The 18041-nt window shown below is 42.8% G+C and overlaps 1 protein-coding gene across 1 annotated transcript in view; it reads left to right on the forward strand.

Annotated features, from left to right (window-relative positions):
- The window catches only part of LOC143101809 (uncharacterized), a 23777-nt gene extending 6303 nt beyond the window's left edge, over positions 1-17474 (forward strand). Inside the window, exons 2-13 of the mRNA XM_076265035.1 lie at positions 6074-8938; positions 9332-9754; positions 9968-10072; positions 10173-10279; positions 10500-10558; positions 11146-11294; positions 11434-11568; positions 11684-11726; positions 11946-11983; positions 12120-12216; positions 12407-12596; positions 16090-17474. Of these exons, the coding sequence (XP_076121150.1) occupies positions 6074-8938; positions 9332-9754; positions 9968-10072; positions 10173-10279; positions 10500-10558; positions 11146-11294; positions 11434-11568; positions 11684-11726; positions 11946-11983; positions 12120-12216; positions 12407-12596; positions 16090-16224 (4346 nt within the window). The 3' untranslated portion in view covers positions 16225-17474. The remainder of the gene's footprint in view (positions 1-6073; positions 8939-9331; positions 9755-9967; positions 10073-10172; positions 10280-10499; positions 10559-11145; positions 11295-11433; positions 11569-11683; positions 11727-11945; positions 11984-12119; positions 12217-12406; positions 12597-16089) is intronic.
- The last annotated feature ends 567 nt before the right edge of the window (positions 17475-18041 follow it).

Consider the following 18041-nt stretch of genomic DNA (forward strand, 5'->3'; position numbering starts at 1 on the left):
GGGACACTGAAAGACCGGGGTACACGAAACTTGGTGGGCATATAACCCCACATGGATAGCATGGAACCATCATTTTTCGTTTTGATCTGTAGACCATCCGCCTAGGATGTAGGGCCTAGGATGACCAATTTTTTTCCGTATGTTTGCCTCCAGGGGTCATGTTAACCCATTCCATATGCACACATGTGCATAAACAGATACACACGCACACACATACATTCACAGTAATCATACTTATGACACATACTCACAAGTATGTACGCATGCAAACACAGGCACATACGCAGGCACACACACAAGCACACACACACACACACACACACACACACACACACACACACACATAAACATAAACATGTACAGGCACACATGCACACAATTCAAGAATTTCTCAGAATTATGAACAGGCAAGATGGGGGTGGGGTTGTATAAAATGAATTTTACATGTGAAATCTATGAACTAATCATGTTTTGGTACTTGTTGTCTAGCAGATACCAGTGAGAATTGAGTGTGGATAATGCAATTTAGTGAGACAGTTAGAATCATATAGGCCTTTCAGCGTGATTTATTTTTGTGGAAAAAATGTGCTGGACTGGGCGGCGGTCATATTTTGTACCGCTCTGCGGTACATCTAGTTTAATACTTGACCAATGGCTGTAACTTCAACCTATTCTTGCACTGATATAATTTTTATATTACTTGTCTACATTATTCTCTTATATGTCCATATTTATTTTATGCTGGTCTCTAGACTTTATTCTTGCACTGTTGCACTGTTGGACTTAATTATTTGCACCATGACACTCACTCTCATAGAGCACCTTACCATGCATACGGAACTACAGGCTCAGTCCCTGCCCTATCACTGCAAGCGCCTCATGCTTGATCATCCTTAAGCACACTATGTGGATATTTTTTTTTTTTTGTATATTTAGAGGGGATGCATCCCCTCTATTGAAATCCGAAAACGTATTATTATTATTATTATTATTTTTCTTTTTACCTTTTTGTGCGCGCTATTCAGCCCAAACCGCTTAACGTACAAATTTGGTTCAAACACCGTTCCGTAGATCTTCCAAGGCTTTACCGTCCTATCCGTTTTTCATTTTTGAGAAGTTTATACTTTTTGAGATATTTGTAATTAAAAGTGTATTTTTCCCCCATAGACTTGAATGGGGGCTGTGATGTCATAATAGAGCCAGCTGCGCTCGTTAAGTAGTTCTCAGAGCAGTTCCCAGGCTAATCAGAACACTGGCACAGGTGTCACCTGTGAGGAATTCAACTGTCTCAGCTGTCACTCCCCGATGTGAGTCGCAACCGGATGTGAGTCGTGCATGCGTCACTTTGCTACTTTGCGACTACCAGTGCTGTTAGCCACATAATAATGACATTAGCCTACACAGCAGTAATGTATTATTTAGCGTAAGGCATCACATTTTCACGGCATGATCTCTAATGTCAGTTCTAGATTAGAGGCTGAAGTAGCCTGCTAGCGAGAGACTTCTGTAATATCAATAAAAATGGACCTACATAACGAAGTTTGTTCACTGCTGGCAAGTAAGCAAGTAGCTGCTATGCTAAGTAAGCAATCAAGCACAACAAAGGCTGTCACTTGAATGGCATTTGCTAACGTTAGCAATCAAACAATCTTAGATAGCTAAAACGTTTTTGAAACAGAAAAGTGAATTATTTTATGGATTTCAGTCGGATCCCTTGGCGTTATGCCGTAAAACCTATCAATCTGAGCATGCGTGACTCACATCGGGTTGCGACTCACATCGGGGAGTGACACTAGCCTCTAAGCATACAATCTAGCTCTACCTGAACTACACATCCTGTTAAAGTGTTTCCTGTGTGTCAAAATAAAAGTCCCAGCCCTATATCATGCATTCAGCATTATATCTCCAGAACGGCTTGACGTACATGCTTCAAAATTGGTACGAGTGTTTTTATGGACTCAAAGATGAAGTGAGTTGAAGGTTGAAGGTCAAATGTCAAGGTCAAAAACACCTTGAGTGTGATATCTGAATAATGCCATGTCACACAAGATTCAAATTTGGTTACTCCAAAAGCACCTTTGCAGGTATCACAATTACCCTACCAACAGCCCCACCAACACCCTAACTAGCAGACTGCATCCCCTCGTGTAATTCCTCTAGTTAGTATTTAGTATTTAGTATATAGTAATATTTTTCTTCTACTGTCTCTATTGTGCAGTTGAGTTTTTTATATTTATATACTGTACTATTACTTTTTCTGCTGTAAGTGCATGTTGTGTGTGATGTCTGTATGCTACTGAGACCTTGAATTTTCCTCTGGGGATCAATAAAGTATCTATCTATCTATCTATCTATCTATCTATCTATCTGAGCACTCATGCTCATGCTGCGTGTGTGTGTGTGTGTGTGTGTGTGTGTGTGTGTGTGTGTGTGTGTGTGTGAGAGAGAGAGAGAGCGAGAGAGAGAGTGTGTGTGTGTGTGTGTGTGTGTGTGTGTGTGTGTCAAAGAGTGCCCTCATGCGAACATATGCATTTTAACACAGGAGCAACATCCCTTACAGCTCTTAGTTTTTCCTCCACCGACCGGAAAGCCATTTTGTCACAGCCATGTACAGTCTGAGATTCACTTAAGTTAATTGTAAAGGTGCGATTAGTCATTGATAATGCTCATTAAGTCAATGATAATTGTTATTTGTGGGTGTCGTGGTTAGGTTTGTTTCCCACTGATTAGATTGAGCCTGTCCATATGCCAGTGCAGAGGCCTGCTGCTGTCTTCAAACAAGAAAATGGGGCCAGCCATAGCCAGGTTGCAACCTGAGTGACCTCAGGGTGTCAGAGAAGGGACTTGACCGCCCTCGCTCCCCTCATTCCTAGGGCATGCCCTTAAAGCAAATCTCTCTCCCTCTCTTTTCCATCCTACACTGCTTGCTTCCATACAGACTATTTAAGGCACGCACTCGGACTAATCTCTCCTAGTAAAGCTGGAGATGTTTCCGTGGCAACTCCGGGTGCAAAGAATGTGTCAGCTCTCTTCTCTTCCAGAGTAATGCCTGAGTGTACATTTGAGTGCAAGTGTATGCTGAGTTTTAGTGGTCACATGAGTTTTAGTTGTCACCTGAGTGTATGCTTGTTTCCTGAGTGTCCTCCACTCCCACTAAGAGATCTGTCATCTTCTCCCTTCTCCCACACTTGATTTAACTGTATGTGTATGTGTGTGTGTGTGTGTGTGTGTGTGTGTGTGTGTCATAAAATGGGCAAATATGAAGTGAAGACATGTCAAGGTCATGTTTTGTTTTTTCCATGAGCCAAACACAGATTCATTGATAACCCCAGCACACGAGGCCCATTGTCTGCCAAAGAAGTTTGGTTGCTGCTAGGTGACAGAAAAGACTTGGCACTTAGAGGCAACTCGGATATCTTGTACTGTTCCCACGACAACCCACATACTCCGATGCTGCCGCTTAGCAACGATCTGCTCACCTTACCCATTTCACCTAGCTTTCTGGTAACTTTGAAAAGGAAGAGAACGCCCTTTTGCAGTAGAAGTGAACATCTGACATTTGATTCAGTGTCTTACGCTTGTATTGTCAGCCGGCTTCCCCTTTTATGCTTTGATTGTTTTTCACAACGGAGTGTATTAGGGAAATAAAGCAACTTGTGTACACAAAGTGAACATAGCAAAAAGTGCAAAAAAATAAAAACCTTCACATAAAGACTGATATTAAGAAATGTAATGCCACAATACACAAAGAAATATGCCAGTTATTTATTCTTTGTGCCTGTATAAAAAGTTCTTATAGATTCCTTTATGGTCTTACCTGTCAATTGGACTTTGTCAATAGGTTTTATGGCCAGTGGATGTCTACACTGTTTTACAACAGACTGGTTAGGCCTTCAGCTCTCTCTGACAAAGTCAAAAGTTTGAATGCTGACCAGGTGTGCTCAGTCTGTGATGAAGCAGGATTCAAGTCCAGTTCCTCAGATCAGTCGCAGGCTTTGACCATGACCTGGTCATCTCTTTAGTGTCTGGTGGGGATAAGTGGACTGAAGGGTAATCACACTAAGCAGTCGGTCCAGTTGTGTGGCTTTGGGGATGGACAAAGATTCAGATCTGCATGTAGATGTCTGGGCCCAACTCCGTTCTCCCAAAGTAGTGCTGGGTTACTTGGTTTCACAAATCAGGATGAAAAGTGTCTTTCAGACTTGAAATGTTAGGCACAAACCTGCTTGAAATCTCATTATTTAGTTTTTTTTTTTTGTGGATTAAATGTCTGTTGAAAGGTTAAAACATAAAATATATTACAGCATTGTGTCATGTTCCAGTTTTTGGCCAACAAAAGATTTTTGTAAATATGGTGTTGATTTCTGAAATGGAAAAAGCAGGACAAATCAATTGTTGCACTTATTGTTACTGTTGCACAACTCTGTTGTCAACTGTCCCGGTGAACTCATATCAACTCATTAATACTACACATACAGTTATCAAACATAATCATTCATTCTGAGTTACAAGGTCACATATTGAATGTGGGTAATCTCTGTAGTTACAGTGATGGTAAAACAATGCCTCTCAGTTTTGTTCTACTACTGCTTATTCATCTGATATGGATTTCAAATCAGTGTTACCGTGTTTAAACCGTTCGAGAAAGATTACATAATTAATTAATATGCAGCGGCTTTGAGTTTTAGTTTAGTAAAAGAAAGTCTTAATGAAAAGGTTCACAGTAAAAAATGCAATTTGGATGGTGTTTCTTGGTCTTGCATCTTTCTATGTTTCATAACACTTAAAAGTGTGGAGTCCAGTATTAGAGACTGATGACAAGCTCCAGCTCAGAGTTGAATTCTTAACTGACTGTTACACTGAGAAACACACAAGGGAAATGTAATTGTGTCAGAGCTATCTCATGATGGGCCTCTATGAGAGGGTTTGCACATGCTTTACGTGCTTTATTCATGCTACAGTAAACACAGGTGTGTGGGGTCTACATAACATCCCTCGTTTTAAAGAACTGTGTATTCCTTTATTTCTGTGACTTTCTTTAGTTCTGTGGGTCTTCTGTGAGTGTTGTTAAGGTCTATTGCTGTACTCAAAGTTGTCAACAGGTTGGGTTGAACAGTGCCCCTAGTGGCCAAAAAAGATTATAACCACTTGTAAAATAGGACCTGGTGAAGGATTATTGCTGCTGCCCTTTGGTAAAGTTGCTGAGCAGGTACTTGTGCAAGACTTATTTCCCTGTGGTCAGGTCTGGTGGATTATTACTATAGCAAGTCAGAATGGCAGATGAATATGCTTTTTGGTGACAAAGATGTGTGTGTGCTTCATTTCATAGACTTTATACAGACAGAAAAGGCAGCATTGTTTACTTTTCTATCCTTCTTATCAGCATAGCAACAACCCCTCACTTGTCATGGCAACCTGTGGTCTTATCTGGCCGGGTGTGAGTGTGGCTCTCCCCGCGCACCTGTTCACAGTCCTGCTGTTGTTGGCTAGATTGGCTAAAATGTTTAACCGTTGATGCAACGTTGTCTGAGTGGGGAATGGGAGCATAGGGAACTAGGGAAATGTCATAAGTAAGGAGGGCTAACACACAGACACACACACAAAAACACCAATCATTTACTGGTCCTGGAAAATAGGCAAATTAGTTCCTGGCTTGAACCCGAACTGCTCTGTTGCCATTTGTACATGGTCTAATTATTATTGTTGTAGTACAGATATCTTTTATGGTCATTTATTTTCCACTGGCTGAGGTAATAGGACTTCTGACCAAAGTATCGGAGAGGAGGGTTAAGGGAAATCCCCATGAACCTCTTTGGTTCCCAAAAGTGAATCATTCATAATGACTATGACCATAAACAAATGCCTGTAATATTATCCTTATCAGTGTAATGTACTGCTTTAGTTTTAAAAAGTGGTTATAAAAGTAATGGCAAAGTTCTATCTTGGTATAATTGCCATTTATGAAATAAGCTTTTTTTTTAGAGACATCTCTCTTGTTATGTGTCAGTTTATATGTTTTCTTTGTAACTTAACAAGTCTCTAATTTTTGTTTTTGCACTCATCACTTTTGCAGTAGCTGTAGTGGGTCAGACACCGACAGATGCCTCCAGCATAGACCCTCCCAGTGGGACGCCTAGTTCTAGCCCCACAGTGACCTCCTTAGTGACCTTCACAGCTGACAGCAGCATAGCGCCCTCAGAGACGGGAGGCCCAATCCTGAGTACTACCTTCACTTCTTCACCCTCTGTGGACTCCCCACCCACAGCTGTGAACTCATCTCCTACCACAGGTGACCCTTCGGCCACCACCATGGAGCCCACCACAGGGTCCACACAGACTTCTACAGCCGATGTTGCCACCACTGACGCCATGGTCACCAGCACCATGACAACATCGTCAGAGACCATCAGCGAGTCCACCGGGACTCCCAGTCCCACCTCCTCAGAGACGAACATAGCATCTAGTGTCACGACCATGGCCACTCCCACTGAGGAAAATACTGCATCCACACAGCAAATTAGCACAACCTGGGCCGACAGTACTTCCTTCTCCAGTTCTACAGAGGCACCCGTTTTGGGCGAGGAACCAACCACTGACACAGCCTCAACCAGCACTCCTGACACCACTGTAACGGAAGACCACACAAGTCAAGTGTCAAGTGATCCCAACTCCACTGAATCGGAGCAATATACATCGGCCTCACCTCCCACTGAAAACAGTGAGTCTATCACTACTAGTAACTCCTCATCAACTACTGAATCCACCTCTGTAACTAGTTCTGTATTTCCTCATGAAAACAGCCCAACATCCATTACAGCTAGCTCTGAAACCAGCTCAGTGCCCCTATCGACATCTGAATCTGAAATCACATCCAGCATAGCATCTACCCCTTTGACTAATCTGACACCCACTTTGGATGGCAACCATACCACTATCCCAATAACCAACTTCACAACTGACTTGACTGAATCAAGCCCTGTAACTAACCCAGTCGTCTCAACCATGTTTACCTCTTTGTCCCCATCATCTCCCTCTGCCAACGTCACTTCAGAGACACACAGTTCAGAATCCACTACACCATACATGCCCACCACCAACACCACTGACAACAACAGTAGCATCATAGTAACAACCAGTCCAACACCCACTGTTGAGATCTCTTCCAGAATGAGCACAGTATCCACCCCTTTGACTGACAGCAGCTCTAGCACTACCCCAACATCCAGCTTCACAACTGACTTGACTGAATCAAGCCCTGTAACTAACACATCTACCTCTCTGACTAATCCAACACCAACCTCAGGAACCATTTCAACATCCAACTCCTCAACCACTCCCACACTTTCCATAGAGATTAGCACACCTTTGAGATCCACCAGCAACCCAGTAGCCTCAACCATGTTTACCTCTTTGTTCCCATCATCTCCCCCTGCCAACGTCACTTCAGAGACACACAGTTCAGAATCTACTACACCATACATGCCCACCACCAACACCACTGACAACAACAGTAGCATCATAGTAACAACCAGTCCAACATCCACTGTTGAGAGCACTTCCAGAATGAGCACAGTATCCACCCCTTTGACTGACAGCAGCTCTAGCACTACCCCAACATCCAGCTTCACAACTGACTTGACTGAATCAAGCCCTGTAACTAACACATCTACCTCTCTGACTAATCCGACACCAACCTCAGGAAGCATTTCAACATCCAACTCCTCAACCACTCCCACACTTTCCATAGAGATTAGCACACCTTTGAGATCCACCAGCAACCCAGTAGCCTCAACCATGTTTACCTCTTTGTTCCCATCATCTCCCCCTGCCAACGTCACTTCAGAGACACACATTTCAGAATCTACTACACCATACATGCCCACCACCAACACCACTGACAACAACAGTAGCATCATAGTAACAACCAGTCCAACATCCACTGTTGAGAGCACTTCCAGAATGAGCACAGTATCCACCCCTTTGACTGACAGCAGCTCTAGCACTACCCCAACATCCAGCTTCACAACTGACTTGACTGAATCAAGCCGTGTAACTAACACATCTACCTCTCTGACTAATCCGACACCAACCTCAGGAAGCATTTCAACATCCAACTCCTCAACCACTCCTACATCCTCCATAGAGATTAGCACACCTTTGAGATCCACCATCAACCCAGTAGCCTCAACCATGTTTACCTCTTTGTTCCCATCATCTCCCTCTGCCAACATTACAAGCTCTGTCACTTCAGAGACACACAGTTCAGAATCCACTACACCATACATGCCCACCACCAACACCACTGACAACAACAGTAGCATCATAGTAACTAGTCCTGTAACTAGTCCAACTAGTCATGAAACCAGTCCAACACCCACTGTTGAGATCTCTTCCAGAATGAGCACAGTATCCACCCCTTTGACTGACAGCAGCTCTAGCACTACCCCAACATCCAGCTTCACAACTGACTTGACTGAATCAAGCCCTGTAACTAACACATCTACCTCTCTGATAAATCCAACACCAACCTCAGGAAGCATTTCAACATCCAACTCCTCAACCACTCCCACATCCTCCATAGAGATTAGCACACCTTTGAGCTCCACCATCAACCCAGTAGCCACAAGCCCCGTCACTTCAGAGACACAGAATTCAGAATCCACTACACTAACCATGTCCACCACCAACACAGGCTTCACTTACACCACTAACAGTAGCATTATAGCAACTACTAGTGCCAATACGGCCACTAATACCATTACCTCTGGTCCAACCACTACCCCAAATGTCGGGACTACTTCCGAAAATATTAATAACACTGACCTAACCACCATTGTTACTTCCACTGAGCTGACCACCTCCAGCTCTCTCGCCTCCACCAGCACGGCCACCACCTCTAACCCCTCACAAACGCCAACAACGGCGACAACGTCAGCAGGTAGGAGCTTTACCCAGCTCCCACTAATCCTTGGGGACCTCCGTGATTCAGGCTCTCTGCCCTCTGCTGTGCTCTTGCAAAATGGAAATAGTTATTAGTATTAGCGTCATCGCCGATTATGAGTGAACCTTCACAATCACACTAGCTTTTCAGCTCATGCACGCTTTTTTGGCCTGTGGAATCGAGTGGACTTGTGCAATCAATCACAGTACACCTACTCATAAATTGCTTTTACAAAATAATGACTAAGATTTCTTTCCTGATCCGTGTTAATCGTAACATGTTTTGTAGTTTATGATTATTCCATAATATATATCGTACCTCTCATCGATTTGTATCTTAACTGAGTTTCTGTGTTTGTTTTTCTCAACCTATTTACAATTTGACAATCAGCCACTAGTGAAACCACTGAACAATCAGAGAGCACAATGGCGGAAGTACCAACTACAGTGGTCAGCACCACTGCCAGCTCGGCATCCACCACCACATCACAGGTTGAGACTAGCACAGAGATGTCTAGTCCTGGCACCACCATATTCCCGCCAACTGCAGAGACCTCCACCATGACCACAGCTGAATCAATGCCCAGTACAACCACAGTTATGTCTACTCAGAGCACAACCATGCTGTCTGAAGGTACACCGAGTGCAACAACCGCTGTCCAGTCAACAGAAACCGCTAACACGGTGGTCGAATCAACAGCAAGCATGACAACAGCTGTCCAGTCTACTACAAACATGGTGACCCAGTCAACAATGAATGCGACCACACCAGAGACTAGTACAATTGTGTCCACATCTACAGCAAATATAATAGGTATATATTTGTGTATGTCATAGACCCTATCAATTGAAAATTTATATCACATTCACTTCACTATGGCAGACAACCAACATAAGGAACAATTTCTTCATAGAAATGTTTTTTTAAGACTGCACACAGTATGTGTTACACCGAGGGATTGGGTGGGATAGTGATGCCTGAGGTCTTTTGTTTTGACATTTACACTTACTCTTAATTCTCCCCTAGACCCCTGTACCTTATGCCCACGAGGAAGCATGTGTGTGAACTCCACATGCCAGTGTCTGCCTGGTACCTACCTGCAGCCTGGCAACCCTCCAGCCTGTGATGATGGTAAGAGCCAAGTGATGCGATAACCATATTATAGTGATGTGATAACTTAAAATGAAAATTCCCTCAATCCTTCATCTATCTTTTTTTGTTTCCATGATAGCCCGCGTTTTCCCTGGAAGTCTACGATTAAACTCAACTTTCTTGCCAGAGATGGCTGACCAATCCAGTCAGATTTTCAAGAACACTGCTAACGAAATCATACATGCAGTAGGTGTCAAGATCTTTTTTTTACTGATAGCCATTTTGTCTGAGCAAAGAGATATTAAATAAATACATGCCATTTACTGAGTATATGTTGTCACTATACCCACTTACATTTGCTAAAAACAACTAAAAATATATTGTTTAATATATCAATGTCTCAATCAATAGTATGTCAATTTCAGACTGTGTGTAGAACAATACTCATTCTGGTTGTTTTCTACAGTTGAACATGGTCTTAAAGGACCAGCCAGGCTATATTAATTCCACGGTGATACGTCTCAGGTCAGTCATTATAGACCAGTTATTCAGACAATTAATCAATCAATCAACCAATCACTCAGTTGTGGGCTGAATAAATGAGGTGAAATTCATTCTAAGTTTAAGGAGAGTGTAACTCCCATTGTCTGGTTGGCTCTTACCTTTTTGACTCTAGCTATCTGTTATCACAGCACACAATGCTATGCCATGTTATACATCTATCATATCTGTTGTCACAGCACACAATGATATGCCATGTTATACATCTATCATCTCTGTTGTCACAGCACAATGCTATGCCATGTTATACATCTGTCATCTCTGTTGTCACAGCACACAATGCTATGCCATGTTATACATCTGTCATCTCTGTTGTCACAGCACACAATGTTATGCCATGTTATACACCTGTCATCTCTGTTGTCACAGCACACAATGCTATGCCATGTTATACATCTGTCATATCTGTTGTCACAGCACACAATGCTATGCCATGTTATACATCTTATATATCATCTCTGTCATCACAGCACACAATGCTATGCTATGTTATAAATCTTATATATCACATGTTCACTAATTTAACTTTCCATCTTGTGTTATCTCCACAGGCAGGGCAGTGTGATTGCCACGGTAGAGAACATATTTCTGACAACATCAGTGGCCACAGAGAACTCCACGACAGACACCATACACCAAGCAATTAAGAACTGCACAGCAGACTGTACAAGTATCCTCTCATTGGCTACAGGATATGATCGTATGTTTCTCCTCAGTTTTGTTTTTCCTGTTGCTGACTTATTTCACAAGGGGGGCATCTCTGTGATTTAATTTACTTTTATAATCTGCTTTTCACTACTAGTCCTTCTTTCTCTCTTCTTCTCTCTCTCATTCTTCAGGTACTGATTTGTGTGATTTGTCCCCTGGGCCGTGCGAGGCTGAGACCACTGAGTGTAGTTCCCGGGACGGCAGACCTGTCTGCACCTGCCAGAGCAGCTTTGTCAGCAATCCCTACAGCCCCAACAAATGCGTAGGTGTGTGTAAGGCCAGGCCAGCTCCGTGAACAAAAAGCCCTGATCATGTATTCCCATAATCCCACAACCTCAACATCCCTTTCTTTTGGTCCTCATGGATTTATCTCTGTTGTAGCTTGTCCCAGTGGCCAGCGAGCAGAGGGAGACAGATGTGTGTCGTGAGTACTGCCATCTTTTATTCTGATTGGGGGTGGGGGGGGGGGGGGGGCTTTGTGGGACTCTGCAGAGATGTTGTTATATTTGTTATTGTTTGTTGTTGTTCTATTGTACTTGAAAACAGCAGCAATGCAGAAGTAATTTAGTTATGAGGAACCAAGGAGCAAATGTCAAAGTTAAGCCTGACAGCACTGAGCTCATTGCACTCTCTTTATTTTCAGGTGCCCCCCTCTATACACCGGCTTCAACTGTAATGACTGTAAGTGGTGTTGAACATAGTCATATTGCTCCTGTGTGTGTGTGTGTGTGTGTGTGTGTTTGTACATTTGTGTATGAGTGTGTGTGTGTGTGTGTGTGTGTGTATCTTTGCTAACATGTTGTCTCTGTGTGTGCAGCTTCTCCGTTGGCAGTAGTGGTCATCTCATGTGTGCTCGGGGGCATTCTGCTCCTCCTGGTTCTCGCTCTCATCATCTACTTCTGTGTCACGCGCACGTGAGCTCACACTTCTCCATCTCTTTTACATGTCTATCTCCATGTATTTGTATTGATGTCCTACCCTATGCATGTGTGAATTTCATTCCCTCTTTCCCTCATCTCTCTATCACTCTTGTGTGTTTGTGTGTGTGTGTGTGTGTGTGTGTGTGTGTGAATGTGTGTATGTGTGTTCTACACATATGTACAGGAGAAATGAGAAGCCGAATGACTTTAACAGCCCGTACACCCCAGACGACTTCCGCAGCTCGTGGCCCACGCAGGGCGTTACGCCAATCCCACGTGCCACCGCCAACCCCAACTTAGAGACAAGCCTGGAGATGACCGAGGCAGGCAGCACCCACTCCCTCGTCTCCAAGAGGGGCAACACCAACGGCATGGTGAGTTGACACTGGCAGCCGTCCTCCTGGGGTGCCGGGGTCCTGTAGACCAGTGTTTCCCAAACTTTTTTTCTGGCGACCCACTTTTTAAAAATGACAGACCATCGCGACCCATTTCACTTCAAATCTACCCTGCAACCACCAATATTGCTTTAGGCCACAGGTTCTCCAACTTTTCTATGCCTCCCCCAACCATACATTGCTATAGGATCCCTGCTTTGAACACGGTTGTGTTGCATTTTGAGCACCATCAGCGTGAAAAGTTGGAAATGACTACTGAAAAGATACGTTTTTAATGTGCATCCGAGAGTAGGGGAAATGTTCGCATGTTGTGCAGTCGTCATTCGTCAGCATAGTAAGCTGTTCCTGTATTTCTAAAAAAAAATGTTGTAGGCTACGTTGCGTTGCAGACAAATGGGTCCATAACACTGTGGACGTCAATTCCAATGTAAACAGCAAATAACTCAAGTCGTTATATTGTATTGTTGTATTATATTATATTGTATAGTCGTTATAGGCTATCAGAACAAGAGGCGTTTGCGCAATAGCCGGAAGAATGCGCCTTTACTTTGGAGTTAGCGAGGTAGAAAACGAGAGGAATAGTGTTTAAAATGCCCATTTAAATTGTAGACTATAATGCACTGTTGTGCATTTTAAATCAGAAATAAGAATGTGAGGAGGTTGCTATTAACTTTAAAGATTGCATCTGCAATCGAAACTGTATGCAAATTGAATGGCCTTATGTCCGGTCTATGGATGTCTGCTTTAGTTGACAGCGCGGTCACTAGATTTGAATCGGTAAAGTTGAGGAGCTGGTAGCCTATCTATTAATGTTCGTGCAAATAGGCGGATTCATGTCCCTTGCAGTTTGCAACTGCGAGGTACATGGCAGGTGCCCCACAGAACGGTTTCATTTTGAGAGGTAGCCTAGATATCCATGCTGGCATCCCCTCTGCGATGCGTTCGTCCCCCAGTTTCATGCGCCAGTTTCATGAGCTTTTATGACAAAACCGTGAGTGTGGTAGTTAACAATCTACATCCTAATAGAAAACTGTTAGCTTTCGTGGTATCAAATGACAAATGTTATCAGTTAGGCCTATAACACAACATAAATTGTGCTGGCGACCCAAATAAAATCTCCTGCGACCCACCTGTGGGTCGCGACCCAGACTTTGGGAAACACTGCTGTAGACCATAACACTGGTGTGTGTGTCCTAACCTCAGTGCTTCTGATCCCCTGGCCTCTCCCTTAACAGTCCTGTCACGCTACTAACACAGCCCATAGCATTGTTCCCCACGAGGGCTGGTCAGATCAGTCGAATATGACACCACTGAATATAATTTTCAACTCAATTCTCTCCCAGATAGACTAGACCTAAGAACAGCACACAGTGCTTGCTAAACATGGACACATCTCTCATCCCACTCCTGTTACCATTACAGTAACAGCACATTTTACTCTTTGACTTGTAATACATTGTTATTTTATTCTATTTGACATTTTTTTTTATCTGGATCCTGCTGATAAATGTAGCTCTCTCCACTGGTGAGTTTCTCCCGTGTAAAGGCTGTGACCTACTTTTGCCCTGGCCATCCAAAATGGTACAGACCACGTACATGGGCATGACACTACACTACTAATACTACACTACACTACTCCTATTTAGTTTTGCCACAGAAGTTAGAGAAGTCACTTCTACACATGTAACATTCAAGCCATTGTGAACCACTTGCCCCTAGCACATAGGCGGTGTCTAGTATCTAAATTGCCCTCATTTGTCACACAGAGACATGTTTGTAATTCTTACAGATACTTGTGGTTGGGTAACATAAATGCCAGTGTAATGAAATTAAATACTTGAACACAAGAACACTTGAAATGCTACCATATTTGATCCCCTAAAATATGTATTCACAAGCCCCTTTATATTGCATGTTACATAATACTGGCAGCCAGAGATGAATATTAGGTTATCATTCCTTTTGATATATCTGGTACATGGCAATTTTGTCTGTGTACATATAGGTTATATTAGATACAGCGTGCATAGCTGATGGATTGCACACTGAGTGTTGCACAATCGTGCAACATACTTAGCATGTAAACCTGGACTAACCCTTGTTTACCTATCTGAAAAAGGTCAAATGTGTGGACTGTAGGGCAAATCTGCTGAAATCCTTAGATTAAAACGATTTGACAAACCTGCAAGAGCTGATTGGCTAATTGGCAAATGCATGCTGAACAAACAGAACGGCCAGCTAAACGTCAGCCTCTACCCAACCACGTGTGCTTAATCGGAGAATCTCAGTTGGCTTATGTTTCCACACATTTGCATCTATTAAAATACCCCTGTATGTGTGTGTGTGTGTCTGTCTGTGTGTGTGTGGTGCGGGGTTCCCTTCCTAACCCTGCTTGACCTTGCATGCCTCTCCTGTGACCATTAAAGAAGATGGGCCGGAAGGTAAGGAACAGCCATGCTCTCCCTCCCTCTGCCACCCTCCTCCCCTGTTCCCCTCCTCCGGTGCTCCTCCTGCTCCTCTGCTAAAGCTACTCACTTCCTCCTCCTCCTCCGTCACCCTGCATGGCACAGATGGGTTTTAGCAGCCGAAGCCTCTGCGCCCTCACACAGAGGTGGAGTAGACGGGACATCAGGTCCTCTCTCGCGGGTATGAGCGGTCTGAGCCCTTTAATCAGGGCTGATAGCGCGAGTCAATCAGTTTCTCCAAGGTGAACGGGATGTCAGTGATTGGCAGCTTTTGGTGACCATTGGTGTAATATTACTGTGTACAAAAATGGTGTGTGAGAGATATGTGGGTGTCTATGTGTGTTTGGAAGAGAAAGGGAGGGAGAGAAAAAGAGGCTTATTCTAAAATCATTAAAAAAATAAACGACTCCAGTCATCAGCTGTAAATCAAGTTCCTGGTGTCTTTAATTGGTAAAAGCACTTGTCATTAAAAGGGCTGTAAGCAATGCTGTCACGTTTGTTGATGTTGATGGTTCTTAGCAGATGCTTTTCTCCAAAGTGACTGACATTATATTTAAAACAAACAAGGAAGGAGCTCATCCCTTTCTTCAGTGCTCTCTGGGAAACTCCACACAGTGTTCTGTGATAGGATTACTCCACTTTCGTTGTGTCCAGTTGATGGAGCCAGGACTGTGTGTACACAGAGGGTTTTTTCTTCCTTATTTTTACGCTGCACTTAGGGAATGGGCAGCTAGCGGATCATGAGGAGATATTTGCTGAATATGACAAAAAATGTTACGGGTTAGAAACCGCTTACAGTACCTTTTATTGACAAAGCTTCTTCTCAAATTGATAGCCACAATCATATGTTTGCTGGTGTTAAGAGAGAGGAGGGAAAGTGAAAAGAACAAAAGAATATATATGAAGTGTATGTACATCTATGTCTATCTATGGAGTGGCCAGTGTGTCTGTGCGCGTGTGTTCCACTCGGCATATAAAACTGGTGGTCATGCTTGTCCTCCTTACAGACGGGATCGTATGACGTCACCACTAATGAGAACCTGGGGACCTTCAAGGGCAAGGCTCCCTCCCGCTACTCCTACCTGGTCCAGGGTCATGAGAACCCCTACTTCATCCCGGGGGACGAGAACAGGACCACATGAGGGCAGAGGACGGCGAGTGCTGACCGCAGGAGGAAGGATAGAATAGGATGGAGGGTGAACGATGGGAGAGGAGAGAAACTACAATAACAAAAGCCATGGATCAAATGTTTGACCAAGACATCATCCTAAACAATTATATTTATACAATGTGTGTGCATGTGTGTGTGTCTCTCCATAATAGGTAAAAACAAACAAGGAGACATCCAACCAGACACCATTTTTCATTCTGTCCTCTCCCTTTCACTGAAGCCTTGTCCATATGTTACAAACAGACTTTATGGCATCCAGGGACTGAAACAAAATCAGATTTAGCTTTGCATCTTAATACTCAGCTGATGCAAGACTTAGCCATTATGTTGTCACCTCTAAGTCTTGCTGAAATTATGTTGTTTTTATTTCTTGACAAATGGATCAATCATGTTGCACATCCAATCACAAATAACAACAAAACATACTCTTATTTATGTCCATATGCTATGGGGTGATAGCAGGTCTATGTGTACTTTTGCAAGTTTTCTTTTCTTTTGACCAGCAGGGGGTGCCAGTATTCTACATCATGTATTTATTGCGATTTATTTGATTGCTCGCCAGATTAATTTCAACACCATGACCAAACCACGGCACCGCTCATTCAGGTGTTAATATTTCTGTGCATACAGATGGTGTAGCATTCCAGTAGTTCAGTGCAAATATATTGCATTTCAAGCTTAAACGTGCTACGTTTACCACTTGCAAAAATGCATGGTCAATTTATTTATGTGTGTCTGTCTGAAAATATGTGTGTGTGTGTGTGTGTGTGTTATTTTGGGAGAGACTGATTACATGCTCTTTGATGTAATATTGTCTGGAAAGGGCTGGACCCCAAAGCAAGAGTTTGTTCAAATGTTTCTTTCCAAAGGGACTTCTTGTTCTCATTGTTGTTGAAGAAGTGGCTGTTATTGGACTCAGTTCAAGGTCAGCTTGCTGATGTCAGTGCCTGTTTTAATGGTCTTTTCTAAAGATTGAGAATATTGAAAGGAGAATGCAAAAAGCAGAAGGAAATTAAGTGACTTTTTGTCAGAGTATGTCTTCAGGATGTGCCAACACTCATGAATATTTAAATATGTGTCTCAATGAATAAGAAATATGCCCAACATTTTAATGTATTATATGTCTTAATTTAATATGCCATGTGTATATGTTGGTTGGAGACAATGCACTATTTTCTAAATGTATATATGACTTTTATAAATGAGGATTGTCTTTTTGGATATGAATGGTGTACGTATGACAAAAGGAAAATAAATTAATTTAAACAACATACAAACTCAAAATGTTTTTGTTTATGCCATTTCAATAACTTCACATCTTGCTCAAAATAATGAAAAGAAACTTAAAAAGACATTCTTGTTCAAGAAACCTTACATATTCTATAAGCATGACTATATGTAAACCAAAAAGGACATCATACTGGCTACACATTGAATATGTGAAAATGTGAGATATTCACACCAAATGTGTTTGAAGCTAAGCATTTGCTTTATGTCAGTTCCTTTTTAGATGCAGAAATTTCACAAATCAATTTGACTACCCACTCTGGTGAGAGGTTACACGTTTTTGAGAGATAAGGCGGCATCGTTCTTATCTCTGTCTGCCATGACCAGTATAACTCTTCAAGTATAACTGCATCTCTCTGACCAAAAACATTTCAACATGAGCCTTTCAGTGGACTGAGGACTGATCTGAAAGCACTCTCTTGGCAGTGACTGCAAGCAGCTCGCTAATGTGTTTTGTGGCCACCAATTGATCTGGCTGACCAAGGATGCGAGAGCCTTACC

The sequence above is a fragment of the Alosa pseudoharengus genome, unplaced genomic scaffold (assembly GCF_046254945.1).
Source record: "Alosa pseudoharengus isolate Yale_2024_CS ecotype anadromous, Long Island Sound unplaced genomic scaffold, YU_APseudo_1.1 YU_APseudo_1.1_scf_4, whole genome shotgun sequence".
Taxonomy (NCBI): domain Eukaryota; kingdom Metazoa; phylum Chordata; class Actinopteri; order Clupeiformes; family Clupeidae; genus Alosa; species Alosa pseudoharengus.